The sequence below is a fragment of the Canis aureus genome, chromosome 26 (genome assembly GCF_053574225.1).
Source record: "Canis aureus isolate CA01 chromosome 26, VMU_Caureus_v.1.0, whole genome shotgun sequence".
NCBI classification, from domain to species: Eukaryota; Metazoa; Chordata; class Mammalia; order Carnivora; family Canidae; genus Canis; species Canis aureus.
This window is the reverse complement of record NC_135636.1, coordinates 31,075,686-31,102,005: the sequence shown is the minus strand read 5'-3', so window position 1 is coordinate 31,102,005 and position 26,320 is coordinate 31,075,686. Positions and strand designations below refer to the sequence as shown.

General features: G+C 49.1%; 1 protein-coding gene across 2 annotated transcripts in view; it reads left to right on the top strand.

Annotated features, from left to right (window-relative positions):
- The window catches only part of MTCL2 (microtubule crosslinking factor 2), a 76,250-nt gene that overhangs the window by 12,776 nt on the left and 37,154 nt on the right, over positions 1–26,320 (top strand). For both annotated transcript variants that reach the window (XM_077873033.1, XM_077873032.1), the window contains exons 2-3: positions 9,851–10,075; positions 15,826–15,984. In XM_077873033.1, the coding sequence (XP_077729159.1) occupies positions 9,851–10,075; positions 15,826–15,984 (384 nt within the window). The remainder of the gene's footprint in view (positions 1–9,850; positions 10,076–15,825; positions 15,985–26,320) is intronic.

Below are 26,320 nucleotides of genomic sequence, written 5' to 3'. Positions count from 1 at the left end.
CTTAGGATCGATCCACTAGAATCCAAAGCCTCCATGGGCATTAGCTTTGCAGAATCACAGAATTAAATTTAAACACAGCAGCACTGACTGGAAGTGGTTTTCTGCAGGGGAGTGGAGCAGGATGGAAATCTTCCCCTCTTAGGACCCCTTTATTAATTGACTATTTATTGAACTGTTCTTTTGTGTGCCAGGCACTGTGCTAGGCTCTGTCGTCTTGAGGCTCACATCTTGATGGTAGAGATCGACATTCTGTAAACAAACAGATCAATAAGTAAAATAATTAACATCACAGATAAGCCTGTGACGTGTTCCATGAAAGAAACAGGCTTCAGATGGACATAATGGGCGTAGAGGGATCTGGAAGACTTCTCTGAGGAGTGTCATTGGCTTTGAGCATAAGGGGAGCCAGGAGTGCAGAGATGCAAGGATGGACCGGCAGGGCCAGAGGCTTAGTGGTGGGACAGGCCTGGTGATTTCTGGGATAAGAACCAATGCAAGGACATGAAGATGGGGAGGTGGGCAGGGGTCGGGCTTTTGTCTTGCTTTTAGGTCAGATGATTTATATATAGTAAAGTGGGTTTTGGCAGAGGCGTACAATTCTCTAACCACCACCACCACCAATTGAGAGGTGGGACAGCTCTTCTCTGTGGGTCACTGGACTGGCAGCCTCCATGCCAGCTGGAGCAGGGGCATTGTGTGGCATGGCTGTATGTGGCTGGGCATCCTGACCCTCCTCTAGGACCTTTGACCCTGACTGTCCCCACACTAGAGCCCAGCATTCACCCGCCCCCCTCCGCCAAAAAGCTCCTCCTGGGCCCATTTCTAGTCAATTCCCCTCCCCCAGCTTCTGACAACCACTGATCTGCTTTTTGTCTCTACAGTCTTGCTCTTTCCAGAATGTCATATAAAGGGAGTTCTACAGTGGCCTGCTGAGTCTGGCTTCCGTCACCCAGTGGAATGTGCTTGTGCTTCGGCCACAGTGTTGTGGGGCTCAGCACTTCATTCCTTTTTATTGCTGAGTAGTATTCCCTCATGTGGATTCGCCACTGTTTCTCCATCCACCAGCTGAGGGACATTTGGGTCGTTTGCAAATTTTTTTTTTTTTTTGAAGCGGATTTTTTTTTAATTTTTATTTATTTATGATAGTCACAGAGAGAGAGAGAGAGAGAGAGGCAGAGACACAGGCAGAGGGAGAAGCAGGCTTCATGCACCGGGAGCCCGATGTGGGATTCGATCCCGGGTCTCCAGGATCGCGCCCTGGGCCAAAGGCAGGCGCCAAACCGCTGCGCCACCCAGGGATCCCATTTGCAAATTTTTTAAAAAAGATTTTATTTATTTATTCATGAGAGAGAGAGAGGCACAGCCACAGGCAGAGGGAGAAAGCAGGTTCCATGCAGGGAGCCTGACTTGAGACTCTATCCCAGGTCTCCAGGATCACACCTTAGGCCGAAGGCGGGGCTAAACCACTGAGCCACCTGGGCTGCCCTCATTTGCAAATTTTGGTGATCATTGGAGAGTTTCAGACGGGAATAACGTGGTTAAAAAAAACAAAGCAAAACAAAACAGTCCACGTACTAAGTGGAGAACAAATTAGTGGGAAGAAAACTGGCCATCCTGAGGGTTAAATTAAAAGATTTGGTGATGAATCTGGCTCACTATAGCCACTCAGTAATTATTCATACAATAAGGCTGTGCCCTGGGGCAGCCAGGGAGGCTTCTTGGTGGAGGTGGCATTTAAGGTGGAGGGGTAAGGAGGTGGGAGACATACAGAGTGGAAGGAGGCCCAGGCTGTGCAAAGTCCCTCTGGACCCGATTGGGCTGAGACACTGGCTCCCTGTGCCTGACTCAGCCTTGTTTTACTAGGGTGGTCTGCAGGGCCCACAGCAGAGTTCCCTGGGGGTGCTGGGTGAATAGGCCTCCACCCTAGCCTTATGGGGGCTGACTGTCTTGGGTGAGAGGTAGCTGGGGGACCTCTGCTCTGTATCGTTTCTTCCTTGCTGGCTGGTGAGAGGTGACCTCCTCCAGGAAACTTCTATTCCCCTGGTTCCCTCCCTGTTCCCTCAGGCTGGCTGGCAGCTGTTACTGGGGTTCACACCATCCATTGCTACTTGCTGTGTTTCTGTAGAGGGGCCTTGAGTTTGGTCATTTTCATCTCCAGCCCTGCAGGCCAGGAGACCTTCTCACCATCTACTCCTCCAGACCAATTCCATCAGACCTGTGCATCTGGAGTCATTATCACTTGCAAGTGTCCCAGTGGGCTCTAAACCTAAACTCTCCCCTTTCCCCCGTTCTGTCCTCATTGTACAAAGATTCATCATCTTAAATATGTGTAGGTTTCTGGCAGAAAGCATTCTTTCCTGCAACATTTAAAATGTGGTTCTGCTACTCTAGCTTTGTGCCCTGATGGAGAAGAGAGGGTCGGGGGTGGTGACCCAGACCCCACAGAGAAGGCAGCTCCGGAAGGAACATATAGGCTCCCTCTTACTTACTGTTGTAAACATGCTCTTTTTAGAATAAGTCTCGGAATAATGTTTTTATTTTCATTCATTCATTCATTCATTCATTCATTCATGAGAGACACAGAAAAAGAGGTGCAGAGACATAGCCAGAGGGAGAAGCATGCTCCATGCAGGAAGCCTGATGTGTGGGACTTGATCTAAGGACTCCAGGATCATGCCCTGAGGTGAAGGCAGATGCTCAACCACTGAGCCACCCAAGGATCTCTCTCTCTCTTTTTCTTTCTCTCTCTCTCTCTTTCTTTCTTTCTTTCTTTCTTTCTTTCCTTCCTTCCTTCCTTCCTTCCTTCCTTCCTTCCTTCCTTCTTTCCTTCCTTCCTTCTTTCCTTCCTTCCTTCCTTCCTTCCTTCCTTCCTTCCTTCCTTCCCTCCTTTCTTTCCTTCCTTTCTTTCTTTCCTTTCTTTTTTCTTTTCTTTTCTTTTCTTTTCTTTTCTTTTCTTTTCTTTTCTTTTCTTTTCTTTTCTTTTCTTTTCTTTTCTTTCTTTCTTTCTTTCTTTCTTTCTTTCTCTCTCTCTCTCTCTCTCTCTTTCTTCCTTCCTTCCTTCCTTCCTTCCTTCCTTCCTTCCTTCCTTCCTTCCTTCCTTTTTATTTATTCATGAGAGACAGAAAGAGAGGCAGAGAGATAGGCAGAGGAAGAAGCAGGCTCCATGCAGGGATCCTGATGTGGGACTCGATCCCGGGACTCCAGAATCATGCCCTGGGCCAAAAGCCGGCACCAAACCACTGAGCCACCCAGGGATCCCCAATATTTATTTATTTTTAAAGATTTTATTTATTTATTTGAGAGAGAGAGTGCATGAACGAGTAGGGAGAGGGGGAGAGGGAGAGGCAGACTCCCTGCTGAGCAGGGAATCTGATGTGATGTGGGGCTCCAGGCTCTATCCCAGGACCCTGAGATCATGACCCGAGCCAAAGACAGATGCATAACTTCTGAGCCACCCAGGCGCCTGCAGAATAATGTTTTTATTATTTATTTATTTATTTATTTATTTTAGAATAATTTTTTTGAAAGTACTTTGTATCATTTTTAAAAAGACTTTATTTATTTATTCATGGAAGACACAGAGAGAGAGGCAGAGACACAGGCAGAGGGAGAAGCAGGCTCCATGCAGGGAGCCCGACGTGGGACTCGATCCTGGGACTCTAGGATCACGCCCTGGGCCTAAGGTGGTGCTAAACCACTGCGCCACCCAGGCTTCCTAGAATAATGTTTTTAAATGAATAAAATAAAATACAAGGAAAACCAAATATATTGAAATACAGTTATCAAAACATATTTCTAAATTATAATGTAGTAATGTATGTGTTTATTAACTCATCAGATCTGGTGACTAGTATAATTTCAAAGTGCTGGTGAGTGTAAACACTTTGTTGACACTTCTGCAACTGTTACATGGTGTGAGAATATCCGTGGTTTCTCTTAGTGGCAAACTGCTGATACACCTGTGACTTGTCCAGGATAGAAAGAAATGTTAAGGGATCCCTGGGTGGCGCAGCGGTTTGGCGCCTGCCTTTGGCCCAGGGCGCGATCCTGGAGACCCGGGATCGAATCCCACATCAGGCTCCCGGTGCATGGAGCCTGCTTCTCCCTCTGCCTGTGTCTCTGCCTCTCTCTCTCTCTCTCTGTGACTATCATAAATAAATAAAAAAAAAAAAAAGAAAGAAATGTTAATCCTTAGTTAGAGATTAGTGAAAATAAAGGTGTGCTTTTTTTACCATCCTAGTTCATGGGCTCCCTGAATTCTGGTGCGGACAAGAGTCTGAAGTCCTGTGCTACTCTGCAGTTCTTCATCCCTAGAACAGAGGTGGTGATTCTTGTCCTGCCTGTCCATGGGGTTTCTGTGACGACCCATGAGATGATTCAGATGGAATGTCTTTGTAAACTGTGAAGCCCCGTGCTGCCGTGCAAGGTCTCGCTATTATTAGCGGTTGTGTGAACTCATGTTTGGCCCTCTGGCCCAGAATGGACCAAGAGACTCTTCCTGGCCAATTCCTCCAGGATTCCTGAGAACTAATCCGTTTTGGGGAGCAGGTCTGCCTCTGAGAGGCTGCTTCCTGCAGGACCTCATGGATTGTCGGGAGGGTGTGTAGGGGGATAGACAGAGATACACTTTGTGGGCAGGGAGTGGGTGGGTGAGCAGGAGTTCCCTGAGTAGGGAGACCCTGTCCAGGCTCTCCCTGACCCTTTGCAGCTGGCCTAGGGCTGGGATCTGGAGAGCCTGCCCACCCTTGGTCTGTGGAGAGAGAGACTGGATAGGGCAGAAGTCAGCTCATCCTGCTGATCATTAATCCTCCTATAAACAGGGACGAGGGCTGGTCCTGGCAGTGCCGGGGACCAGACATGAGGCTGACCTGTCATCTGCCCTTCTCCCAGCTCTTGGGGAAGACAGACTTGAAAATAGGCAAATGCAACCTAACATTGTCAGCACAGAGAGGAACAGAGTTCAGAGGAGGAGGGGAGGAGAGGGGAGGAGGGAATGCTCTGGAAGGATGACATAAATTAGGAGTTAGTCAAAGGCTATTCCAGCAGAGGGACTAGCCCAAGCAAACCTGATTGTGGAACATGGTTATGGGCCTGTCTGGATTCCAGCTCCACCATTCTCTCTTGCTTGGGCAGCTCTAGGACACTTGTGAGCCTCAGTTTTCTTGTCTGCAAAAAAGGGGACATGGGGCGCCTGAGTGGCTCAGTGGTTGAGCATCTGACTTCGGCTCAGGTCATGATCCCGGGGTCCTTTTTTTTTTTTTTTTTAATTTTTATTTATTTATGATAGTCACACACAGAGAGAGAGGCAGAGACACAGGCAGAGGGAGAAGCAGCTCCATGCACCGGGAGCCCGACGTGGGATTCGATCCCGGGTCTCCAGGATCGCGCCCTGGGCCAAAGGCAGGTGCTAAACCGCTGTGCCACCCAGGGATCCCCCGGGGTCCTTGATTCAAGTCCTATATCGGGCTCCCCACAGGAAGCCTGCTTCTTCCTCTGCCTATATCTATGCCTCTTTTTCTCTGTGTCTTTTATAAATAAATAAATAAAATCCTTAAAAAAAAAAAAAAAAAGACTACTCTGGTAGCAGGTTGCCCCGTTCCTATTCTCAATCCCTCCCTGCACCCCACTTCTCAGTCCATGTTAAACAATCAGGGTAAGCTTCAAGGGGAAGAGACAGTCAGCTTGAAGAAGCAGCCAGAGGTGATGGATGGCCGTTGGGGGGCTGGCAGGCCGTGCCTGGTCTGAACACCGTTCCCCGGCTTCTTTAGGCTGACCCTTCCAACTGTGAGGCTGAGAATCAGGGCCCCCAGCCTCTGAGGTGGGCACTGTTGGCCTTTCCCTATCTGCAGGGGAGAATAAAGTTTGGGGTCCTCCCACCAGTGTTGGCGGCCAACCACCTTTGGCCCATGGAGTCCAGTGGTTTGTTCCCTTCCCTGCTACATGTACATGGTCGGGGGGTCTGGGAGGGAAAGCACTGAGGCCCGTGAACTGTGAAGGAGCAGGGAAGCCTGGGCTCCCCTCCCTCTCTACCAGCTCTGTTAGTTGGGTGACACTGTCACCTGAGGGCTTTTTAGGGCCAGGGGCTGGGACTGGAGGACTGAGCAGCCATGGAAGGCTCTGTGAGGTCTCAGAATCTCTGGAGTGATGCAGGGTCCTGCCCTCCCAGGTCCCCCCACAATGTCCTAGCAGCCCCTTTCCCCGGCCTCACCCCAGGCCTGAAAGCTTGGTGCCCACCTAAATTCTGCATTCACTGGCTTCTGCTGGCCTTAGCGCAGCCAACCCAGCCCGTGCGGGGCCACAAGCCTGCCTTTGTGGACTGGTCCTCCTACGTGGGCCGTGCCAGGAGGGGCTGACCCGCATTCTGCCTGCAGCTGGGACAAGCCCCCATGGGCCTGGGCCCCCCTTTGCCCCATGGAGAGATGGAGCTGGCATGAATGCAACATCCTGCATTTTCAGAAACTGACTGTGGTCCAGGGCAGACCCTGGGGAGACAGCTGCTCATGTGAGAAAGATCATTTATTCATTCACTTATTCAATAGACGCTTATTGAGTCTCTGCTCTGAGTCTCTGCCCTGGTCTTGTGGTACTGCCACAGATGGCTCTTGCCCTTTTAGGAAGAAGTTTTCCTTCCGGAAACCCCTCGACTTAGAGTCACTTGGGTAGCCAACCCCCAGAGTTTCTGATTCAGTGGGTATCGATTGAGGCGGCAAAATTTCTGATAAGTTCCCCAGTGATGGTTGGTTATACGCTGCTGGTCCAGGGACCACGCTTCGAGAGCCAGTGTGACTTAGGACCAGGGGGAGGAATTATGACTGATTTAGGTTTTCTGTATTTTTTTTTAAGGTTTTATTTATTCATGACAGACACAGAGAGAGAGGGGGGCAGAGACACAGGCAGAGGGAGAAGCAGGCTCCATGCAGGGAACCCGACGTGGAACTCAATCCCAGGTCTCTAGGATCACGCGGGCTGAAGGTGGCACTAAACCGCTGGGCCACCGGGGCTGCCCGGTTTTCTGTATTTTCAAAACTGTCTCTATGATCATGATTTACTTTTCTAAATAGAAAAATCAGTTATTTAAAACTAAAGATAAATAAATAAATAAATGTGAGTCCAAATTGACTTTAGTGCTCTGGATACAGTCCTCTGTTGAGAGATATCACCTCTCGTGACTTAAATGTCATACATCTATTAATGTAGCCCAACACTAGGAGCTTGTATGTTCCCTGCCTTTCTCCTTGGATCATCCTGAGCTTCAGGTCCACTCAGACCACCATATCCTCCCTGTCACCTGTCAACGAGACTGCAGTGAGAATAAGTGTGATGCTAGTCCATAGCACTGTGGGGATTTGAACACAGGCGCCTCTGGAGGCTGGCTTAATTTGGGTTTAGCCGACTGGCCCATACTTCCTGCGTGCCCTTTCCTTTATGCTTCCTTAATCCACCAGATGAAATGGTATGTGGACTCTTCACTTCCTCATTTCTTTTGACTGGTGTGATCATTGACTGTCTCACTTCTTCTTTTTCCACTTTTAGTTCTGTCCACTTGGCATGGTGGCCATGAGTCTGTGTGTGTATTGGGATGGAGGTGGAGGCGGGGTCCTGGCAAAGTGACTCTTCTTCAGCAGCTGGTGTAGGCAGTGCCATCCACATTGCTGAAGCCATCCCTAGGGGGGAGCCTGTGGTGGCAAGTGGGGATTAAGTCCTAGGGTTGATGGTGGGAACCAGACGGTATCTGTCGTTGGGAGAATCAGATACCTGTTCCTTCCCTCTTCATCTTCTGTCCATGTGAGAAATAGTCCACAGGAATCAAACAGACAGGTGAGCTTTCACACTGAGAACTGGCCTGTTTCCTAACACGGCTCCTGAATTAAACTGACCCACCCAGTCTCTGGGGGGCTCTGGGCAACCCCAGGCCATGCCCCCAGAGGGAGCCACCCACTTTCTTTGGGGAAAGGAAGGTGCAGAGGCTAGTGAACACACTGTCTGGAAGGTGGCTTCTCCCTGGGACTTGCAGTTGTTTTTTTGCTTCTCCGACCTACCCCTGCCTTGCGCTCATCAGTACTGCCCTTGGCAGCTTTCTCTGGCTCCTCAGGGATGCCTTTGGCAGATCATTCCTCCCCTGTGACTCAGTTTCTCTTTTTAGTGTACAATCTTACTTAAGAGTAGATATTTCTATTTGTGACTCAGTTTCCACATTTGTTATTAGACATCATAATTATCCTGCTGGGTTCCCTCATTCATCCCTTTACATTCTGTCCAATGATGGTTTCAGGTTGGTGTGTCTTTTTTGTGGTTGTTTGCATAACTGGACGTGCATTCATTCATTCAATTAATGTTTGTTGGGAGCCTGTGGGGTGCTAGGCCTGTGCTGGGTGTGGGAGGATGCAGCAGGGAGCAGGGTAGACGTGGGGCAGCCCCCCCAGATACTCACACTAAAGGGAAGACAAACGATTAGATAGAGAATTCAGACGTGCTCGTGGTGACAAAGGGGAAGTGAGGGACATCTGGGAGCTGATGACGGGTGGTCAGAAGCTGCCTTGAGGAAGTGAGATCATCCCCCCAACACCCTCTGCTTAAAACCCAAACTCTTTACTTGGCCCTCCACGGCCTTAGATGACTGACCCCTGTGTGTTTGCCCAGCCTCAACCCACCCTCCTCTTGCTACGCGGGCCACCTTGCTGACTTCTGACACATTGAGCTCTGACCTGTCTCTGAGCCTTTGCACACACTTTAGGCAGACCTTCTGCCTAGAGTCACCTCTCCCTTTCTGTCTGCCTGCATGGCTGTTCCTTCTTCCCTCAGCTCTAATGTCCCTTCTATGGAGCTGGCCACCCTGACCATGTCCTTGGACATGGCCTTTTGTCATCAGTCTAGCATATTACCTCAGTGTGGGGTTTTGTTTCTTGACTCTTATTTGGATTTTTATTTATTTATTTATTTTTAAAGATTTTATTTATTTATTTATTCATGAGAGACACAGAAAGAGGCAGAAACACAGGCAGAGAAGAAGCAGGCTCCCTGCGGGGAGCCCTACAGGATCATGCCTCAGGCTGAAGGCGGCGCTAAACTAAACCACTGAACCACCCAGGCTACCCTTATTTGGATTTTTAATTTGTTGGTTTATCATGTGTCTCACCAGTGTGATCTGGGGTTCCATGCAGAAGGGTCTGTGCTGTCCCTTTCCACTCCTGTGCCTGGCACAGGGTCTGGCACATAGTTGGTACCCATGGATGCTTGTTGAATGAGCCTGTCCTGCTTCCCCAGAGTCGTTAGTTTCCTATTACTGCTGCAACAAATTCCACAGATTGAGTGGCTTAAAACCATCCCAGATTATTATCTGACAGTTCTGGAGGTTGGAAGTCTGAAAATCAAGGTGTTAGCAGAGCTCTGTTGGCCAGGCCACACAGCCAGGCTCCGGGGGAGGATCTAGCCCCTTTTCCAGCAGGCAGCCTGTATTCCCCGCTTTGTGGCCCTTCCTCCATCTCCAGAACGTGTCTCTCTGACCTCTGTCTTTTTTTTTTTTTTTTTTTGACCTCTGTCTTTGTCATCATGTCACCTTTCCCACTTTGCTCTCCTTGCCTGCCCTCATGATTACATTGGGCTGCCCAGATATAATTTAGGAAAATCTCCCCACCTCGAGATCCTTAACTTCATCTCCTTTGCAAAGTCCCTTTTGCCATGTAAGGTAACACATTTACAGGTTCTGAGAATGAGGACCTAGATGTCTTTCGGGGTCCTCCCACACCCAGGCCTCCAAGGGGCCTAGGAGAGTGTTGGGTGTGGTCTGCCTCCAGACCTACAGGCCACTGCCACAGGGCCCAGTGACCTGACCATCCCCATACCCCTGCAGGACGAGATCGAGGAGCTGCGGGCTGAGATGCTGGAGATGCGGGACGTCTACATGGAGGAGGATGTGTACCAGTTGCAGGAGCTGCGGCAGCAGCTAGACCAGGCCAGCAAGACATGCCGCATCCTGCAGTACCGGCTGCGCAAGGCTGAGCGCCGCAGCCTCCGTGCTGCGCAGACTGGCCAGGTGGATGGGGAGCTCATCCGTGGACTGGAGCAGGATGTCAAGGTAAGCTCTGGGCCTTCCCCAAGCCCCGGCCGAGCCTGGGTCAGCCCACACCTCGCTTCTTGTGTGTCCTTGAGCAAGTTACCCTATCTCTCTGGGCCTCAGCTTCCTCATCTGTAAAGGGGGGATCCATCGTGAGCTGATGACCCATTTCCCACGGGGGCTCCAAAGGGATATCATAAATGTGAATCCTACTAAAGGCAGCCACTCCGAGTGTCAACCACATGCTGGGCTCTGAGTTGTCCCTGCACTCACTACACTCACTATCTGTGGAGGTTTCTTTGTTTTTTATTTTTTTTTATTTTTTTATTTTTTTAATTTTTTTTTAGGTTTCTTTGTTTTTTAAATTTTTTTTATAATTTATTAAATTTGGTGATTTTGAGCATGTCACCTAAATTTCAGTTTCCTCATCTGTAAAATGAGTATCATAGCAGCCCTTGCCTCACAGGGTTCTATGAGGGTTAGAAGAGAGTGTTTGTGTAAACACTCAAAACTGTAGCTGTTATTATTAGTCCCATTTTCTGGATGAGGAAAGTGAGGCTTAGAGAAAGGAAGTGCCTATGCAAGGTCACATGACACTTGGTGTGTACTTGGTACAGTGCAGGCTTATCAGCCTCCCGTATCTGACCTCCCCTTCCTGCTGATGAGCTGGAGGCTGACAGGAGGGGCCTCTAGAAGAACAGACCTCTTTCTTGTCTGTGTGCCCTGGGCTGAGGGCTGAGATCTTGGTGGGGCCCAGTGTGAGCAGGAGGATGTTGGAGCTGGGGATGGAGGTGCAGCCCTGAGGGCTCTAGGGGGCTCTTCCTGCAGGGGTGACCTGAAGGAGGAGGGGGCCTGAGCCAGGTGTGGAGAGGAGGAATGCAGAGGGAGAGATTGCTCTCTGTAAGGGCCTGGGGGGCGGGGGGTAAACCGGGAGCCATAGGCAGGCTCACATTTCCCATGTCTTTGGTGTGCACCCTGGGATTACACTGAGCTCAGAAAGAGTGTGCCCCCAGGGCCAAAGCTCCCTGACAAGGCAGCCCTCTGGATAAATGGTTATACAGGTATTCAAACCCCAGGCCCTGGATTAGAGGGAGGTGGGGTGAGGAGCCCCGGGAGCTCAGACCAAGCAGAATTGGGGCCTGGGTGGTTGGAGATCTGCGGCCTTCACACCAGAATCAGCCTTAGAGAGATAAGCGGGGGAGGAGGACCAACTGGGCCAGCTCGCCTGCGCCTCCCTGGGAGGAGCGGAGAGCAGCTGGTGTATGGGTGGGAGGGGGGTGGTCTCTTTGCTCCAAGCACAGGGAAGCCGCCCCTTCTGTTGGGATTTGAACTGGCCAATCAGCATCCACCTTGCCCCCTTCTCTCCCTCTTCTCCCTGCCCCTGCAGCTGGAGTGCTGAGCTCATCTCTTCAGGCCCTGGCTGGATGCCTCTGGCCACTGCACTCTGCCCGGCGTGCTAGGCTTGTTCTCAGGCACTTTAGGGGTTCTCAGAGTTGTGGTATTTCCTGGGAGGGCTTGATGGCCCAGCTGGGGAGGGGACCCCAGATCTGGGTATCCCTGGGGACTCTCTGACTTGTTCTGCTAGCTCCTTGGCTCGTGCCCAGACTGACATTGGGCCACTGCTTGGGGCCTCAGTTTCTCCTTTTTTTTTTGTAAAGGATAGCCAATTATTACTATTTTTAAAGATTTTATTTACTTACTCACAAGACACACAGGGAGAGGCAGAGATATAGGCAGAGGGAGAAGCAGGCTTCCTGTGGGGATCCTGATGGACTTGATCCCAGGACCCTGGGATCATGACCTGAGCCAAAGGCAGACCCTCAACCACTGAGCCACCCAGGTTCCCCAGTTTCTTCTTCTGTTAAATATGGGGCTTAGAGCAGCCAAATCTCTAGGGCTTTTGCAGTTCCAGTGGTTTTGTCGAGGAGGTTGGTTATTGGTGGAGGTGCCATAAATGAAACTTTGGTATCCACCCCTCCTCAGGCTGTCTCTGTCTGTGGCCCTCATGGCTCACAGGCCCCACAGAGCCTCAGGGGGAACATTGCCCAGCACAAGGAAGGCAGGGAGATGGCGGTGCAAAGACCTGCTCTCCCACTTGCTTGGTGTGTGGCCTTTGCTAAGCTCCCTCACAGCTCTGAGCCTCAGTAAATGGAGATAAAACTAGTTTTTACCTGTAGAGATTTTTGTGAGGATAAAATGAAATAGTTCAAGTAAAAGTGGGGTGGCCATGAAATCTGGTGTGGAGTGTTCACCCAGCAAAGGAGCAAATGTTGATTGTGGTGTTACTGATTGGGAGAAGAACTTATAAGGCACTAGTATGGCAAGTGGCTGGGGCAAGACCAGGGCAGGGGGGGCCAGAATCTCAACCCGCTTGTGTGGATAAAAATCCCCTGCAGTGCTTATTCTCAATGCAGATTCCCAGGCCCCACCACCCATTTCCCCCTCCCTGAGGATTCGGAGTGACAGTGACAGGGAGGCCCATGAGCTGAGAAGCCCGATGAGCAGGGGGGCTGTGGCCTGGAGGTTGCTGGTTGCATTTGGCAGGAGACAGGCCTCAGTGCTGTAAACAGTGACCTCATGGCTGAGTGCATTGTTTGTGCTTTGGGGATTTGCCCTGGTGTCCGGAAGCTGCAGCTGCTTCACCTCCCATAGTATCTCAGTCCCCTAGCCCTGGGAGTAGTTGGGAGGACCATAAAAGCATGAAATGAGACAAGCAGGTGGGGCCCTGTGAGCATCTGACATAGTGAACCCACTGCTAGGCTTATTATTATTATTATTATTATTATTATTATTATTTAAGATTTTACTTATTTATTCTTTTTATTCTTGAGAGACACACAGAGAAAGACAGAGATATAGGCAGAGGGAGAAGCAGGCTTCCTGCAGGGAGCCCGATGCAGAACTCGATCCCAGGACTCTGGGATCATGACCTGAACGGAAGGCAGACACCCAACCACTGAGCCACCCAGGTGCCCCGTTATTAATACTTTTAGTGCTGATAATAATATAATGTCTTCAGGCTTTGGGCCAACAACAGGGTTAGGTGGAGAGCAGAACTCTAGAGTTGACCCACAGGATTTCAACCCTTGGTTCTGTAGCTGCCTAGCCGTGTGACCTTGGGGAAGTGACCTTTCCTCTTCACACCTCAGAATGGCATTAATCAAGCCCTTCCCAAGGGGATGAAAGGCACATGGTGTTAGGAAGTGACAGCTGATTCTATAAATCACCTGTGAGAGGCGAGGGCACGCAGGACCACTGAGGCTCAGAGAGAGGAAAGGACAGGCTGAGGCCACCAGACTCCTGCCTTCCAGGCTACTGTGCTCTTTGCTCCTGTGGGCCTCCACTGGGGGCGCGGGGTTCTGTGGGATCTGAAATTAAGGGCTCTTTTGTTCTCGCTGGAATCCCGTCAGCTGCCTGGGGTTGAGCGTTCTTGACACAGCAACCCTTGGGGGTCGGGGACAGTTGGGGAAGGAGATCCTGTGGAGAATGGGATGGAAGGAGTGTCCAGACTCCTGGAACGGATGAAGTCACAGAGTCATTTATGAACCCAAGAGGATCCGGGAATCCACATGGATCATGATTTCTTGGTGGGGAGTGTTGCCTCCCAAGTTGAGGCCGCGGTAGGTGGAGCAACCCCTCAGATGGAGAGGAGCTGGCCCCAAGGGGAGAAGCCACCTGCTGCTGAGCCCTCACATCAGTCGAGGACACAGCCCTCTGTGGACAGTGGGTGGGCTGGGTGGTTGAGGGGCGCGTCCCTAATCTAGTTAGGGTAGGTGCAGCTCCCCATATTGCAGTCATTCTTTTATCTCCCTCCCTTTTCACTTTTTGGAACCTTGAATTTGTTTGCTCTCCAGCATTTACTCGGCATTAGGGTGTGCTAGAGTGTGTGCTGCTGCTGGGACACAGGGATATGAAGGAACCCAGGCATGGTCCGGGGTCTTCAGCATTCTGGCCCATGACTCCTGCCCCCACGGCTAAGCAGGATGAATGAATGAATGAATGAATGAGTGAATGGAGTATTGATCAGGACAGGGGCTTTCTGGGTGACCTGGTAGCCTCAGACTGGGAACCATAGCCAAGTGCACAGAGGTGAAGCAGTGATCCTGACAGTGCATTAAAAAGTTATATTTCTTAAAAAAAAAAAAAAAAAGTTCTATTTCTTGATGATCTAGCCACCAGCCCAAGGATTGTGTCATTTAATCCTCACAGCAGCACCTGGGAGTAGGCTGTATCCATTCCATTTACCAATGACCACGCCGACACCGAATCCATAAATAAACTTGCTGTGGGGGTCACACACACATCCAGTGCTAGAATCAGACTCAGTCTGGTTTTCCCCACGTGCCAAGTCCTTGTTCTGATATTGAGGTGTCGCTCATCCCACTTTGTGGACAAGGCACGATTCTGGTTGCCCTTGGGGACCTCCAGGGACAGAGAGCCACGGTGGACAACAGAGGCAGGGGGAGGCAGTGCTGAATTTCCTTTCTGGCTGTTGTTTTTCCTGGCCTGTCTCTCATACTGCCAACGGGTCCGTGCCGAGCTGGGCCTGGGCCCAGGCAGAGGGCAGAGCCAGGGAGGGCCCTCTTCCCTTCCGGAATGGAGGAGGTGCAACGGTTGTTTCCAAGACTGGCAGGCATGGGGCGTTGGGCTTTCTGCCCCTCACATACCTCTTGCTGGCAAAGCCCTCGTGCCCCTCCAGAGCCCTGGCCACACTGGCCCCTCAGGCAAATCCCAGGGGCTTCTCCCAGCTCAACTCATACTGGCTTTGCATGACCCCAAGTCAAGTCACTTATTCTGTAAGCCTCAGACAGAATTGGGGTGAAGATGAATGAATCTGGCACACAGTAGGTATTCAACAACTGATAGTGCCTGGACCACTCAGGGATAGTGGTGATTTACCAGCTCAGAAGGGCCTTCCTCATCCCCGGATGCCCCCTTTCCTGGTGTTGGATCTCCAGGCTGTCCTCGAGGAAATGGGGTGCTTTTGCTGCAGATCCCTGGAACCAGGATTGGTGTTTGCAGCTCTGTTAGTTCCTTTCTGTATGGATGACTTGGACACATGCCCAGCCTTTGTCATTTAGGGCATGTTTTATATCCCAGACAATTGGAAACCAGCCTCGGGGTCACACCACGACCTCTAGCAAGTCCTGCCCCTCTCTGAGCTTCGGCATCACCACTCCCCAGGACTCACTGTGCTGGCCCAGGGCCGAGATTTTTTGTGCAAAGCTGATTCAGTCCTCCTGTTGGGCCCATGAGGCTGCTGCTACCACTGCACCCTTTTTGCAGTTAAGGAGACTGAGGGACAGAGTGAGGAAATGATTTGCCCAGGGTCACGGGCTGGACACTGGCAGCAATGTGATTCAGATGGCCCTAGGGCCACCATCTTGCTCTGGTTTCAACTCCAGCTCACTTCCCTACTTTTAAAATGAGCCTCTCTGGCCCTGCCGCAGGCTCTCGTGAGACTCAAAAGCACAGAATGCCCCAGGTAATTGAAAAAGCCTTGTTAAAAACTGGCAGGGCCTTTCTAGCTTCCTGGGGAGACTGAACTCGGACACAGACATTGGGAGCACTGGGTGTCTGGGTTTGGGTTTTGCTTCTGCCATTTCCTGGCTGTGTGACCTCTACCCTTTACTGACTTCTTTGTGCCTCAGTTTCCTCATCTGCTAAGCAGGGGTGAGGAGAGACACAGTCTGCTGGGGGAGGTTGCTCTGTAGCCTAAGTGGATCATCACCCACCCTTGCTTACCAATCTCATCACCCACCCTTGCCCAGGTCTCTAAGGACATCTCTGTGCGGCTGCATAAGGAGCTGGAGACAGTGGAGAAGAAACGGGCACGGCTGGAGGAGGAGAATGAGGAGCTTCGGCAGCGGCTTATCGAGACCGAGCTGGCCAAGCAGGTGCTGCAGACGGAGTTGGAACGGCCGAGAGAGGTGAGGGCCGGTCCATCTCTGCAGGGCCAGGCCAAGGCAGGTGGGTGTGTGCCAGCCCCACCTGGCCAGGGGCTCGGAAGCGCTGTGTTTGCACGGTCATGCCTCCCTGGCAGAGCTGTCTTATTCATGCATTCATTCCTCCTGCACACATTTCCTGAGCGCCCACTGTGTACACTGTGTGCTGGACTCGGAGGGCACAGTGGTGAGTGAAAGACTCCTGTCCACCAAGAGTCTACAAGTTAATGAAGGAGACAGTCATCTGCCAAAGAACTGCAACTGTTGGGGGGATTAACTGAGAAAGCATTCCACAGTGACCCCTGTGGGGCCCTCTGCCTCAGTTTCCTCACTTCCAGAATGGGACAGCGATGCCCTGAGTCACTGAGAAGACTAGCTGGGATAACTTGTGCAGACATGCTTTAGGGGCTGCCATTTGGTATGAAGGCGGTGCTGGGGCCGGGCCTCTGGCCAGTACCTCGACACAGATTTTAAGACATTAGACACTTCCCCAGGCACTGGCCTGTCTGTCTTTGTTCATATGAGCTCTTCCCCTTGTATGTATTTTCTGCCTTCTGCTAAATGTTGGGCATGCAGCATGTTAAGTACCATGCTAGATACTTTATCTCAACAATTTTCATAGAGGCCCAGTGAGGTTGTGATTGTACCCATTTTATGAATGAGGAAATAGCCCCTGAGAGAAGGAGGGATGTCCTCAAGGTTTCACAGAGCCCAGTGGGCTCTGCAGAATGCCTCTTGAAAGCCTTCCCTAGGTGACCCCTAGGGGCTGGAATCCTCTAGAATTCAGGGATCTGTGTTCCTGATGGCCTTGGGTAGCTCCTGATCATAGAGGCACAGCTGGGTCTCAGCTCTCTGGCTGCTCACGAGGGTATCCTAGGATTGTACATTGTTCTAGGGCACTCCTTACCTTCCCCGAGGGCAGGCATGCCAGTGTTCCAGGACTGAGACACCACAGCCCTGAGGCCAGAACAGCCCTTCAGTGTCCTCCCTCCTGGGCGTGTTGCTCTGTTGTGCTAACAGCATCTCATTGCAGAGACTGGGGGCATTTGCTGCTGAGGGCTGCTGTGGGGCCCTGTCAGGCAGCCCCCCCACCCCCACCCCCACCCCGCCTTGGCCTGGCCGACAACACAGGGAACCATCTTCACACATCTCATTGCTGTCACCCTTGATAGTGAAAAGGGGAGAGTTTCAGAGAGTACCCTGGAGCTTAGTGTCTTTCCTTCCTTCCTTCCTCCCTCCTTCCCTCCCTCCCCTCCTTTTCTTTTTTTTTAAAGATTTTATTTATTTATTCATGAGAGACACACAGAGAGAGAGAGAGAGAGAGGCAGACACAGGCAGAGGGAGAAGCAGGCTCCATGCAGGAAGCCCAATGTGGGACTTGATCCCAGGACTCAATCCTGGGACTCCAGGATCATGCTCTGAGCCAAAGGCAGATGCTCAACTGCTGAGCCACCCAGGCGTCCCTCTTTCTTTCTTTTTTTTTTTTTCTTTCTTTCTTTTTAAAGATTTATTTATTTGAGAGAGAGCATATGAGCAGGATTGGGGGCAGAGGAAGAGGGAGAGAGCAGACTTCCTGCTGAGTGCAGAGCCTGACACGCAACTCAGTCTTAGGACCCTGAGATCATGACCTGAGCCAAAATCATGAGTCGGACACTTAACCGACTGAGCCACCTAGGCGCCCCAACTCAGCATGTTTCTATTGTAGAAGAGAGGAAGCTGAGGCTCAGAAAGAGACAGCCTGCTTGAGTTCCCCCACCCTTCCTTGACAGAGATGTGGCTGAAGCCCTGAAGCCAAGTCCTCTCTAAGTCTCAGTTTCTCCATCTGTGACATTGGGATAATAACAGTACCCAGCTCATGAGTTTATGACCAGCACGAAAATTGGGTAACCATAGAACACTATGAAGGAGTTACAAAGAATAAAGTAGTATGGCAATTCCTGAACAAATTATACATGCAATTATTATAGGAGCTAGCAAATCCACCTTGGGATGTATGCCCAAAAGAATTGAAAGCAGGGACATGAACAGATATTTGTACCCCTGTGTTCCTAGCAGCAGTATTCACAATAGGCAAAAGGTAGAAGCATACCAAATGTACATCAGTGAATACACATACATACAGTGGACTCTCGGTAAGCCTCAAGAAGGACTGAAATTCTGACACCTGCTACATCATGGGTGAACCTTGAAGCCGTGGTGCAAAGTGAGATAAGCCAGCCATCAATAGACTAGTATTATATGATTCCACTTGTAGGAGCTAGTTAGGGTAGTCAAATTATAGAAACAGAGAGTAGGATAGAGGTAACCAGGTGAGAGAGAGAGGAGGGACAGAGGAGGGAGTGGGGGATTGGTATTCAGGGGGTAGAGAGTTTCAGTTTAGGATAATAAAAAAGTTCTAGAGATGAATAGTGGTTTCTTGACAAAGTGAATGCACTTAATGCCACTGAAATGTGTACTCGAAAATGACTAGAAATGGTAAATTTCATATGTGTACTTCAGCACAATTTAAAAAAAAGAATAAGGTAGATATATAAGTACTGATGCAGAGAGGTCTTTAACAAAAAAAAGAGGGCTACATGGGTGCGCATGTGCGCCATGCGCGCGCACACACACACACACATATTGTGTGATCCCACTAATTATTTCGAAAGAGCGTCAGAACAGACTTGGTTTGGGGCATTTATGTCTGCAAATGCCTAGCAAAAGTCTGGAGGAAAATCCACTGAACTAAGGAGTGAGGGACGGTGGGAATAGCAAGGGGAAATGACTTTGCTATTTTTTATTTTATTATTTTATTATTTTATTTTATTTTATTTTATTTTATTTTATTTTATTTTATTTTATTTTATTTTATTTTATTTTATTTTATTTTATTTTATTTTTTATTTAGATTTTATTTATTTATTCATGAGAGACACACAGAGAGAGGCAGAGACATAGGCAGAGGGAGAAGCAGGCTCCCCATGGGGAACCCAATGGGTTCCCCCTGGGACTCCATCCCAGGACCCCGGGATCATGATCTGAGCCAAAGGCAGACACTCAACCACTGAGCCACCCAGGTGTCCTGCTTTGTATTCTTTTAATTAATGCTGTAGTAAGGTGGGTTTTGGAGAGGGGGTGATTATTTGTGAAATTTGAAATGTAGTCAAGCATGTAAAGAGCCCTGTGTGGTGCCAGGCACACAGTAGGTGCTCCAGAAATACTGGTTCACTTCCCCTTTGAAGGCAATGTCAACAAGGCACATCTGGCCCTCCCTGGCATGCTCTTTGGTGTCTCAGGATCTGGGCAAGGGGGCATGGCCCTGTGTTTATTTGCTGATTGCCTTCTCCCCCCACCCCCACCTCCTTCCTGACATGGTTTCCATGGAGATGAGGGTCCCTTAGCAATTTTGCAAGAGCTGCTGGAGTCTCATCTACATCTGCCTTTGCCATCCTGACAGGTTGCTGTGGCGATACTGTCACCCAGCTGGGAACAGGAGCCCCTGGCCTGAGCTGATGTGGTTGCCATGGAGATCACTCTCCGCCCCCCCCCCCCCCCCCAGAGAAGGGAGGGTGGCCAGCCCTAGCTGCACTTTGCAGTGGCACTGTTGCCCAGCTGGGTTGCAGCTCAAGAATCGTAACACCAGCCTCCCCCTTGTTCAGTATCATTCCCCCGTTCTTGTATTTTAGGCAGAAAGCCAATACGAGTGTTGATGTGATGTATTAGAATATAGCTGCTGTGTGTGAGTGCTTGCTCTGTACCAGGCACCGCACCAGGCATTTTATGTACCTCCTCCTGTTGTGAAACCAGCAGCTTCCCTACATACCTAGTGTTGTTATCTTCATTTTACAGGTGGCATTCTTTTTGACAATAGTTTAACTGTGATATGATTCACATACTATAAAATTCACCATTTTAAAATGTCAAATTTCATGGTTTTTGATATATTCATAATGTTGTATATCTGTCACTATGATCTAAGTCTAGAATATTTCCATTGTCCCCAAAAGAAACCCCGTACCTGCCAGTGGTCCCTTCCTGTGCCCCCTGCCCTCCAGCTCCCCGCAACTGCTAATCTCCACTCTGTGGATTTGCCTGTTCTGGACATTTCATACAAATGGAATCATGCAATATGTGATTTTTTTGTGACTGGCTTCTTTCACGCAGCATCATGACTTTAAGGTTCATCTGTGTTGACATGTATGTGTCAGTACTTCTTTCCTTTTTGTGGTCAAATAATAATCCAGTGTATGGATGTACATTTTGTTTGTCCCCTCATCAGTTGATGGACATTTGGATTGTTTCCGCGTTTTGACTAGTGTAATAATGCTGCTATGAACATTTGAGTACAGGTTTTGTATGAAGATATGTTTTCAGTTCTCTTGTGTGTATACCAATGAGTGGCCTGCTTCATATGGATGGGACTGGGGAAAAGACCAAGATGGGATTCTAACCCAGGACTCTATCTCCCAAAGTCACACTGGCTGGTGGGTATTGCCCCACCCTCCATGCCCTATCCAGGTACCTTCCTAGGGCCCTACCTGTTTTCAAAACCTCCAAAGGAGCTGAGTATCTCTGTCTCTGGCACAGGCTTTTTGTCCTGCTTTCTGCTCTGATGGGTACTGACCATGACATTAGATCACCTAGGTTCAAATCTTGATTCTGCTGGTGGTGTCATCTGATGCAGCTGGGTAGTGGTCTATGTGATGCAGGGCAAACTTGAATTTGGGGTCATATGGGCCTGAGTTTGAATTCTGGCTTTGCCACTTACTTACTTGTAATGCTGGACAAATTGTATAACTACTCCAGGGCTCAGTTTGTTCATTTATAAAACAGGAATATGGGACACCTGGGTGGCTCAATGGTTGAGCATCTACCTTCAGCTCAGGGTGTGATCCCGTGGTCTCGGCATCGAGTCCCACATCGGGCTCCCTGCATGGAGCTTGCTTCTCCCTCTGCCTCTGTCTCTGCCTCTCTCTGTGTGTCTTTCATGAATAAATAAATAAAATCTTTAAAAAGGTAGAACAGGAATATGAATCCCTACTTCTCAGAGACAAGCAGGTAAAGTGTGCTCGGTGAATACTGATTATCCTCGTTTCCCTTACAACTCCTACATGGCTGTGGGTCCAGAGTAGCATTTACTTTAAAGAGATTCGTTTCTTTTGCCTACTTAGCAAAGCACTGTCTGTATAAGCTACCCTTGTCCCTGGAAGGAGCAGTTACATTGGAAATCGATGCCTGCAATTGGTGCTGTGTGTCCTGGCAACTTCTGCTTTGGGGCTCACGTCTAAACCAGTTTTTGCTTCCTCCCCCAGAGGGTGTCTCCCCCAGCCTGGAGCCACTCAGCCTCTAGCTGCTTCAGCTGCTCTGGAGGAAGAATGCTGCAGTCTTTGAGATGCACCCCAGGTCCCCTCTAGAGTCAATTTTGTACACATAGCACAGTCTGTGTTTTCAGTGAGACCCTTTCAAATATCCCTTCCATATTTGGTGAAAATCTGCCCAGCTGTTTTGGCAGAAGGTTCACTTTATTCCTTGAAGGTTGATCTTTGTTTCCTGGCAGCATGGAAGCAGGCAACGTGTTAGAGAGCTGGGGGCCCCTCCGGAGCTGGTCTCAGGCAGCCTTTCTGTGCATGCTGGACACAATCTACTAGTTTTCTGGAGAAGGACAAAGGACAGAGCTCATGCTCCTACTAGAAGCCGGTAGACCAAGGATGCTTAGAGGCACCACCCTGGCTGCTCAAAGGTAGCCTTGTGAGTTGCTGGTAGGTGGAGAAGCCCCTAATGTGTGCCAAGCCAAAGAATGTGCCCTTGGGGTCCGTCACCTAGCAACCGGCATTCTTGTTGGTGCCTGGGACTGTCCTCCCTTGCCCCTTCCTTCCCACTCTCCAGAGGCCTGGGGCCAGAACATCTGCCCCTGGGGCCTCCACAAAGGGGCTCTGACAGGCCCTGGCTCCCTGGAGGGGCACCATAGCCCCCCAGGCCGCCTGGCCAGCTGCTGCCCTGCAGAGAGGAGGAAGTCTCTGTGCTCTGTGAGCCTGCCTTGTTTTCCCTCCAGAGCCAAAGAGTAGTGTGGGAGCCCACATGGCTTAGATGAGGTGGCAGGAAGGGTCAATTCCCCCCGGAAAAGGCTGGAGTTACTCTGGTCTTGAAAGGGTTTGCGGCTCTGGCCCCTCTTCTCTGTCCACTGCCCTCCCTTCCTGATAAGATTCATGCCACCCAGAGCTTATTCTCTGCCACTTGGAAAGGTGTCCAGTGAGTTTTCTTGGAAAAGCATATTAAAAACATCTCATTATGATTTTCCCCCTCCCCCCAACAGGTTATATATCTTAATAGAGAAAGACTAGTAGAAAGTACAAGTGAGTCATAAGGAGGAAAAATTCATCTGTAATCTACTATTTATTTATAAAGATTTTATTTATTTGAGAGAGAAAGAGAGAGATAGCGAGAAAGAGCATAAGCAGGCGGGGAGAGGGAAAACAAGCTTCCTGTTGAGGAGGGAGCCCAATGTGGGGCTTGATCCCAGGACCCTGTGATCATGACCTGAGCCCAAGGTAGATGCTCAACCAACTGGGCCACCCAGGCACTCCTGTAATCCACTATTTAGAGGGAGTTACTCTGAGTAATTACCAAATTATTATTTGGGTGGGAGGGGCATATATTTGCAGTACATTTTCCTATTTTATGCATACACATATTGAAATGCATTTGTATAGGGACATCTGGGTGGCTCAGTGGTTGACTCTCTGCCTTTGGCTCAGGTTGTGATCCTGGGGTCCTGGGATTGAGTCCCACATTGGGCTGTACACAGGGAGCCTGCTTCTCCCTCTGCCTATGTCTCTGCCTCTCTCTCTCTCTCTTTGTGTGTCTCTCATGAATAAATAAACTCTTAAAAAAAAAAAGAAATGTACATATGCATTTTTTCCCCTAACATAAGCTCAGTGAAGCAAAAATATTATTACAAAAGCACATAAATAGGGGCACCTGGGTGTCTTAGTGGTTGAGCATCTGCCTTTGGCTCAGGTCGTGATCCCGGGGTCCTGGGATTGAGTCCCAAATCAGGCTCCCTGCTGGAAGCCTGCTTTTCCCTTTGCCTATGTCTCTACCTCTCTATTGTCTCTCATGAATAAATAAATAAAATCTTTAAAAAAAGAAAAAAAGGCACACAAGTGTTAGGTCTAGACTACCACTAAGGATGGCTACATCAGACTCTAGTTGTATGGGTTGCCTCTGGCAGGAAAACTGGTGACTTGGATTCATTGTATTCCTTTTGTGATTTTTTTTTTTTTTTTGAAGTATAGTTGACACACAACATTACATTAGTTTCAGGTGTACAACATGGTGATTCAACAAGTCACAGCACATTATGCTGTGCTCACAAGTGTAGCTACCAGCTGTTACTGTGCAACCCTATTATAATACCATTGACTGTATTCCCCATGCTGTACCTTTCATCCTCGAGATCTATTCATTCCGTAATGGAGGCCTGTGTCTCTCAGTCCCCTTCCACCCATTTTGCCTACCTACCATCTTTAGTGGTTTTTTGAAGTTTGAACAATGTGAATGTGTTATCCAAAAAATAATAGAAATAATAAACCTGGGCAGCCCAGGTGGCTCATTGGTTTGGCGCCTGCCTTCAGCCCAGGGCACGATCCTGGAGACCCGGGATCTAGTCCCATGTCGGGCTCCCTGCATGGAGCCTGCTTCTCCCTCTGCCTGTTTCTCTGCCTCTCTCTCTCTCTGTCTCTCTCTCTGTCTCTCTGTGTTTCTCATGAATGAATGAATAAAATCTTAAAAAAAAAAAAAAAAGAAAAGAAATAGTAAACCTATATAAAATAGAAGAAGGAAGCCTCTCTTAACTATCTCTCTCAGTTTTGCTCCTGACTCAGCTTAACCCATGGTTAGCAGGTTGGTTTCTATCTTTTTAGGCCTTCCTCTCTGTTCATACAATGTGTATTTCTCTTTGTATTTTTAGAAAATAAAGATGGGATTATATTGTATCCATGGTTTCTGTAACATGCAGAATAATGTAGGAGGAACACAGACTTCTTAAAAATGCTAGATGTTTGGGGTTTCCTTCTGACTAAGGTGCTTATTATAAAAATCAAAGATCACAGAGTCAAGTAAACATAGGAAGGAAAAAAAGTCTAAAAGAGCACCATCTATTTCAGTATTTTAAACACAGACCCAGAGGTTGAGAAGGAGCTCCAGCTAGCTGTCAGCTGTGGTCATCCTCGGGTTAGGGAAGAAAATGGCTAGGGGGGCTTCTGGTTTGTTAGCGTTATGTAGATTTACAGTGAGAATATTTTTGTATATTTATTTTAAAGAATTAGGGGTGGTGGGAGGGGAGGAGGGCGGGGGGTGGGGGTGAATGGGTGACGGGCACTGAGGGAGACACTTGATGGGATGAGCACTGGGTGTTATTCTGTATGTTGGCAAAGTGAACACCAATAAAAAATTAATTTATTAAAAAAAAGAAACAATGAAAAAAAATAAAAAAAAATACTTTGTAATAAAAAAAAACTTTAAAGATTTTATTTATTTGACAGAGAGAGAGAACAAGTAAGGGGAGCGGCAGCAGGAGAGGGAGACACAGACTCACCACTGAGTGGGGAGCCCAAATGCAGGGTTCCATCCCAGGACCCTGGGGTCATGACTTGAGCTGAAAGCAAATGCTCAACTGAGCCCCCCAGGAGCCCCCCAAAAAACATTTAAAGAAAAAGCTGGAGGACTATGTCCCTCTCCCGCCCCCAAAAAATGTGGGGGAAGAAGAGGGCCAAGTGTGAGTTTGCTGCATATTCATTGTAAACAGCCTGCTGTATATTCTTCAGGCTTTTCCCATCCTGTGTGTGTGCATGCACACACATCCCTTATTTTTGTAACAATGGTAACATGCTCTAGGTTTTTTTTTTAAATAACAGCTTTATTGAAATATAATTCACCTATGATAATGCTTGTCTTTTTAAAGTATATAGTTCAGTGGTTTTGCAGAATATTCAGAGTTGTACAACCTTCACCACTTTCTTGGCCCTGAACAGTTGCTTCACCCCAACAAGAAACCCCAAACCCATCAGCAGTCACCCACCCGCCCCCCAGTGGCCACTAATCTACTTTCCACCATTATGGATTTGCCTATTATGGACATTTCATGTAAATGATATCATATATTGTGTGGTCTTTTGTGACTGGCTTCTTTCACGTAGCATGATGTTCCCATCATACACACATGTTGTATCAACTATGAGTACTTCATTTTTTTTCTAATATTTATTTATTCATGAGAGACAGAGAGAGAGAGGCAGAGACCATAGGTAGAGGGAGAAGCAGGCTCTCTGCAGGGAGCCCAATGCAGGACTCCATCCCAGGACCCCAGGATCATGACCTGAGCCAAAGGCAGACCCTCACTGAGCCACCCTGGTGCTCCCCCTCCGTGTTTTTTAATAGGGTTAGACTTTATATGATTTCATTCCTTTATAGGTGGTGGCTGGGACCTCTTAGTGCGCTGGCCCCCTTTCCTGTCACCCCATTTCCTCCCTCCAGGGAGTCCGCAGTACTTGAAGAGGCTGTAGTCACCTGAAGAGACTCAATTTAGGGAGAGGAAGGTGTTTGCCCAGGATCCTAAACTCTGTGTTGTGGGGTTGCCAGAGTCAGCTTCCAGCTGAGGCCACAGCCCCTCCCACATAGCTTGTGATAAGCCGACCCAGATCCACAAGCCTCTCCTCAGAACCCCCACCTCACCCCTCACTCCGTGCCCATGCCCAGATGTCCCTCTGAGTACCCGCTTCCCAGGCGCCACTTGTGGGAGGGGCTGTTTGTGGGGGGATCTGTTCTGTGGCATCACCCCATTTCCTACCTCCTCCTTCGCTTTTCAAAGATCCCAGATCAGCCCTTCTCAGATACTGGCTCTCGGCTCTTGGCACCCAGCGTCTGAAATATCAGCCTCTGTCTTCCTGCTACATTTGCATTTCAAAAGGTCTCTTTAGGATTTGATTGGGCTCCAAGATAGACTTCAGACCCCAGCTGGAGTTCATTTCTCTGGTTCTCTGGTCCCAGCCAGGGCCAGGCAATAGAATTAACCTGGGAAGCTATTTAAAAATACTGATGCCTGGGACCCACCCTGGACCAGTTGCAACAATATCTGGGACCCGAAGCATCAGGATTTTTCATTTAACTTCTCCAGGTAATTCTGATGTGCTTCTGGGTAGAAAGCCACTGTGCTACCTCCACTCTGGCCCTCATCAAAGGGCATATTTTTTCCTTCCAAGTCTTGGGAACTATATCAAGAGCTCTGTCAGGAACTGGTCCCAGGTCACTATGGATTTACTGTGGGACATTTCTCCCACCT